Below are 6015 nucleotides of genomic sequence, written 5' to 3' on the forward strand. Positions count from 1 at the left end.
TGTTGCAAAAACTCAAGCTAGATTCAGGAAATATAATTAAATTATTTCATTGCTGACATCATATGGATCTTGGCAGAAAGCAGAGAGTACCATACAGATGTTTACTTCTAATTCTGTTGACTAAGCAAAGGCATTCAACTCTGTGAATCTTAACAAGGTAAACATGGGAATTCCAAACACTTGATTGTGATCATTCTAAAAACTGTACCTAGATCAACAGGTAGTCTGTGAATAAAACAGAGGGATGTGTGGGTGTTTAAAACCAGGAACGATGAACATCAGGGTTCCACCCTTTCCCTATAATTATCCAATGGGTATGTTGAGCAAATCATCTGAGAAGGTGGACTGCAGAGGGAAGAACCAGCATGAGCACTAGAAAACACCCTGTGTAGGTTTCTCAACATCGTGAATCTGTACTTGATCAGACAGCCTCTATCTTGCATTTAGCAGTCCAATGCTATAGCACCATCAGGACTCCCAATAACTGGATATCTTTGATATTCACTCTTTGTTTTATATTTTTACCTTTTAAGTCTTGTTTTAAGTGTTGATGATAAAATTTGTAATTATAATATACTAATTTTTCTTCTGACGTTTTTATTAAATATGTTTACTTTGACTCCCCAAAGTAACAAATATATAAACCCCGTGCTTTTACTTTCAACCAATGTCATATCGTTAATCATCCAATAAGAGTTCTATACCACCTACTCACTCTCTGAATGTCAAGTGACAGAATTTATAATAAAGTTATATAAAGTGATGTTCACAATTTCTACATATATTAAAATAAAAGAAAATTAAATTTTAATAGTATTCTCTACCAAAAAAACACCCTAAAATACATTTCTTGTTTTGCTTTTGTTTTTGTTTCCAAGGGACGTACAGCATGTGCCTTGGTATCCCAGATCCCATGGAAATATTAAGAATGAGAGGTTCCATGATAAAATAAAACACACACTTACCAAAAAAGCACCCAACAAAACCCTCAATCCAAGGGAAAACAGAAGAAATAGAAACTGAAAAAAATTTAAAAATCAGTCAAAAGGGCACAAAAATAAATAATAATGTGTTTAAATTTAACCTAACTGTGTTTGCAGTAATCCACTTTTCAATAGACTGTCTGAGAGCAAGACCATTCACATCACTCGTCAATGATCCTAGGGAATTCAATGAAGGCCTAATCAAAGTGGGGACTCTGCAAATGGATTTTGGGCTTTCACAGTCACCAGGAGTCTTCTACAAACCAGATGTTAAATTTCAGCTCTAATACAATTCCCTCCTCTGATCATAGGTTTTGTTACTTACAATCCTTGCAATGTCATTGTTATTTTGGGGGGTATGATTTTCTTTACATGAAATCCAAATATGTAAATCTATAGAGACAATAACTCTATAGACAAAAAGAATTAATAGTTCTTTACAGTTATGGCAGGGGAGGGAGTGGGTTAATGGGGAGCTAATTATGGGTACAAGAATGAAGAAAATGTTCTAAAATGGATTGTGATGATGATTGTACAACTATTTTTAATATATTTAAACCATTGAATTGTATGGTACATGAATTACAAGTCAATAAAACTATAAAAATATAAGGAATATAATTAATTTTATAAAAGAGAGATTCCTAACCATGTGTGCCCACCAAAATGTCAGATGTGAGATGGAAAAAAACATCATGTCAAGGATTCTTTTACTTCCAGCAAATTCATTTTATGCCACATAGATTAAAGATAAACCATACCACCATGCTTTTGTCAAATTCTTTACTCAAAAAGATAATAAAAAATAAAGCAATTCTTTATTGCCTTGAGAAGTTGTTTTTTTTCCAGGAAGAAATATCCAAACTACATACTAAACCATTTTCCTAAATAGTCACGAATGCACATTAATGCTTTCTTATAGGACTACTAGAAGCAACAATTCTATGACTAAATATATGAGTACACAGCTTTAAGTTTACTCTTATTAAAAATATAACAATATACAGTATTTTGATAAAAATAACCAGATTTCTGACATAGGAGAAAATTACGGTGTTTCAAGTTCTTTTTTATATAAAAATTATTGAGTCAATTATTTTGAACAACCAAAATATTGCATTCTTATAGTGATGCAAAGTAATTAGGTACATTAAATTAGATATAATTAATGTTCTAGTTTAATTTGACACAACTCTTCTTACTTAATCAATAAGATAAACCAAACAGAAATTATAAGAACATAAATCCATTCAACCTAAGACATTTTATGTAATATACTGTTTCTCAAACTTATATAGAATTTAGCTTGAGAAACTCTGATTCAACTGTCAATTTATTATATAAGTATAACCTAACATTCTTCCAATAAGAAGACATCTATACTTCTATGCTATTAATTATAAATCAACATGCAAACTGAAGAATTTCAGTCAAGGGATTACATACATTCAATAAAATGTCTCATCATAGTTGTCTCCTTTTTCTGTAGTCGCCTGATGTGCTAACTATAGTTCATGAAGGAAGATGTTTATTAGCATGTAAAATGTGTGTAAATTTACTGTCAAAAATAGAACTTTAGGAGTCTATATCTCGGAGCCGTTGAGTCGGTTCCTGCTATTCCGGCGCCTCCACTCCGTCCCCAACGGGTCTCTTTTGTGTGCAATGGACGGCATCGTTCCAGACATAGCAGTTGGTACAAAGCGGGGATCTGAAGAGCTCTTCTCTGCCTGCGTCACCAACGGGCCCTTTATCATGAGCAGCAACTCCGCGTCTGCAGCCAACGGGAACGACACCAAGAAGTTCAAAGGTGACAGCCGGAGCTCGGGTGCCCCTTCTCGCGTGGTGCATGTCCGCAAGCTGCCAGGCGATGTCACCGAGGGGGAGGTCATCTCCCTGGGGCTGCCCTTCGGGAAGGTGACCAACCTGCTGATGCTGAAGGGGAAGAACCAGGCCTTCATCGAGATGAACACGGAGGAGGCGGCCAACACCATGGTGAATTACTACTACGCCTCGGTGGCTGCCATGCTGCGTGGGCAGCCCATCTACATCCAGTTCTCCAACCACAAGGAGCTCAAGACGGACGGCTCGCCCAACCAGGCGCGCGCCCAGGCCGCCCTGCAGGCAGTCAACTCGGTGCAGTCCGGGAGCCTGGCACTGGCCGCCTCGGCTGCCGCCGTGGACGCTGGCATGGCTGTGGCGGGCCAGAGCCCTGTGCTGCGGGTCATTGTGGAGAACTTATTCTACCCGGTGACGCTGGATGTGCTGCACCAGGTGGGCTTGGGCAGATGCAGGGAGGTGGGGCCATGGGGTGGGCACCCACCCTGACCCGCTACCACTGCACCCTCAGATCTTCTCCAAGTTTGGCACGGTGCTCAAAATCATCACTTTCACCAAGAACAACCAGTTCCAGGCACTTCTGCAGTATGCCGAACCTGTCAGCGCCCAGCACGCCAAGCTGGTGAGGGCGCCGCCCAGGGGAGGGGGCTTCCTGGGAGGTCTGGGTGCACCCACCCTCACCACCCTGCCTCCTGCAGTCCCTGGACGGCCAGAACATCTACAACGCCTGCTGCACGCTGCGCATTGACTTCTCAAAGCTCACCAGCCTCAACGTCAAGTACAACAACGACAAGAGCCGAGACTACACTCGGCCTGACCTGCCTTCAGGGGATAGCCAGCCATCTCTGGACCAGACCATGGCTGCAGCCTTTGGTGCACCTGGTATAATCTCAGCCTCACCATACGCAGGAGCCGGGTTCCCTCCCACCTTTGCCATCCCACAGGCCGCAGACCTCTCGGTTCCTAATGTCCATGGCGCTCTGGCCCCCCTGGCCATTCCTTCAGCTGCTGCTGCAGCAGCAGCAGCAGGCCGCATCGCCATCCCAGGCCTGGCAGGAGCCGGCAATTCTGTCCTGCTCGTTAGCAACTTGAACCCAGAGAGAGTCACGCCCCAAAGCCTCTTTATTCTCTTCGGCGTGTACGGGGACGTGCAGCGCGTGAAGGTCCTGTTCAATAAGAAGGAGAACGCCCTGGTGCAGATGGCCGATGGCAGCCAGGCCCAGCTGGCCATGAGCCACCTGAACGGACACAAGCTGCACGGGAAGCCCGTGCGCATCTCGCTGTCCAAGCACCAGAACGTGCAGCTGCCCCGAGAGGGCCAGGAGGACCAGGGCCTGACCAAGGACTACGGCAACTCGCCACTGCACCGCTTCAAGAAACCCGGCTCCAAGAACTTCCAGAACATCTTCCCGCCCTCCGCCACCCTGCACCTCTCCAACATCCCGTTGTCCATATCCGAGGACGATCTCAAGATCCTCTTCTCCAGCAATGGTGGCCTGGTCAAGGGCTTCAAGTTCTTCCAGAAGGACCGCAAGATGGCGCTGATCCAGATGGGCTCCGTGGAGGAGGCCATCCAGGCGCTGATTGAGCTGCACAACCACGACCTGGGCGAGAACCACCACCTGCGGGTCTCCTTCTCCAAGTCCACCATCTAGGGCCTCCACCGCGCGACCACTTACATCATTCCAGAGAATTGCCACTTTAACTAAGCAGCTGAAGTGACCTTACCACCAGAGATTTTATTTTTTTAAAGAGAAAATCAGTTTACCTGTTTTTAAAAAAATTAAATCTAGCCCACTGTCTAACCTTGTGGTGGGGGGCGTCCCACAGCTCGACCCCGCCCTTCAGGTCTCACAGCGATGCCTCTGGAGCCCGGCCACCCCCCGTCCCACCCCTCCCCACACGGGGCCGGGCTCCCCCACGCTGGTTCCTCGTGCCTTAACCCACGGCCACCCGGCTGGCTGGGGTGGGCCTCGGGCTCCACCTCCATCATGTACTGACTGACGCCTCGGGGGCCGGCAGCACCCCGCCTGCCCCATCAATCAAGTCACGTGATTGGCCCCCACCTCCACTCCCGTCAGCAGGGCGCCCCCTCCCAACCTCCCCAAACCAGGCGGTGTGGGGGGGGCTCTTTTTTGTATCATATTCGCAGACAGCTGTGCCTAGCAATACTTCAGGTGACCAAATATTCTAATCTCTTCATTTATATGCAAAAGACCTAGTTTTACGTAACTTTTTATAGCAAGATAAAGATGACATCCATGTATGTAAGCTTCCTCCTCGTATTACCTTGTACTCTCTACTTTTAGTATTCTTTGTAACGGAGGGCTGCCTCGCTGGAGCCCACGCCGGTGTCCAGGAAGTGGCCTGGGCAGGGTCGTGTGTGCCCCCAGCCAGCTGCCCGCCCGCAGCCTTACCACACCTCCCCGCAGCTGCCCAGACACACTCTACACACTTCTTCAGGGCTCTCTGTTGTTTCTCTGCAAATTGTGGACCAAAGTTATTTCTTTTCTGTCTGTGCCTCCAGTACTGGTATCCAGAGGTGGGCGGGGTCCTGTCTTAACTGGCTGCAGGCCGCATGGACCCCTGGATCCCCGTGTGTCCTCTGGGCAGGTTCCACCAGCCACAGGGATCCCCTTTCTGTGGGAGTGAGGAGTGTAATGAGGTGTAAATATTTATGACTTTTTATACCTGTGGGGCGGAGGGGTGTGCAGCACACAGCGAGGTTTTTTTACCGTGACAGATGTATATTTTGATAGCAGCGATTACAGGCGCAGTATTGTAACGCGGGCAACCACACCCGCTGCATTCCGGGCCGCCAGCGGCCATGATGCGCAAAAAACTAATTAAACGATTTTATAACGAAACTTTTGTACCTTCTCCGCCGAACTTTCTTGCTGTTATGTTGTAGAAGGCAGCTGGCCGTCTGTATTCAGACTTTGAATAAATGTCTCCTGACTTCTGCCTCTGAAAAAAAAAAATAGAACTTTAGGAATAATGGTTAATGGGAACTGACTGTGATCACTAAGACAACTGTGGGGTAGGACAGGTGGAAGGAAAACAAGGAAAGAAACACAGTATCTTACAAGTGCAATTCTGGCAAGTGTATCCACATTGTGTTAATCACTTCCAAATCCATTGTCATTCCACAGAAACTTCTGTTTTAAAACATTGGGAAACCTCAAACCTAGGAACT

The 6015-nt window shown here is 45.8% G+C and overlaps 1 protein-coding gene across 1 annotated transcript; it reads left to right on the forward strand.

Annotated features, from left to right (window-relative positions):
* The first annotated feature begins 2583 nt into the window (after positions 1-2583).
* On the forward strand, positions 2584-5783 carry LOC101656181 (polypyrimidine tract-binding protein 1). The gene is made up of 3 exons (XM_004706422.2): positions 2584-3254; positions 3331-3441; positions 3518-5783. Exons 1-3 carry the CDS (start codon positions 2646-2648, stop codon positions 4472-4474), a joined length of 1677 nt encoding a protein of 558 aa, XP_004706479.1. The 5' UTR covers positions 2584-2645; the 3' UTR covers positions 4475-5783.
* Positions 5784-6015: the final 232 nt, after the last annotated feature.

The sequence above is a fragment of the Echinops telfairi genome, unplaced genomic scaffold, assembly GCF_000313985.2.
Source record: "Echinops telfairi isolate 266 unplaced genomic scaffold, ASM31398v2 ScPeMD7_6;HRSCAF=24_1, whole genome shotgun sequence".
Lineage (NCBI taxonomy): Eukaryota > Metazoa > Chordata > Mammalia > Afrosoricida > Tenrecidae > Echinops > Echinops telfairi.

Coding starts and splice junctions, on each gene's coding strand:
- LOC101656181 (XM_004706422.2), top strand. CDS start 2,646: ATGGACGGCATCGTTCCAGACATAGCAGTTGGTACAAAGCGGGGATCT. Junction 3,255..3,330: donor CGCTGGATGTGCTGCACCAG/GTGGGCTTGGGC, acceptor CTGCACCCTCAG/ATCTTCTCCAAGTTTGGCAC. Junction 3,442..3,517: donor GCGCCCAGCACGCCAAGCTG/GTGAGGGCGCCG, acceptor TGCCTCCTGCAG/TCCCTGGACGGCCAGAACAT.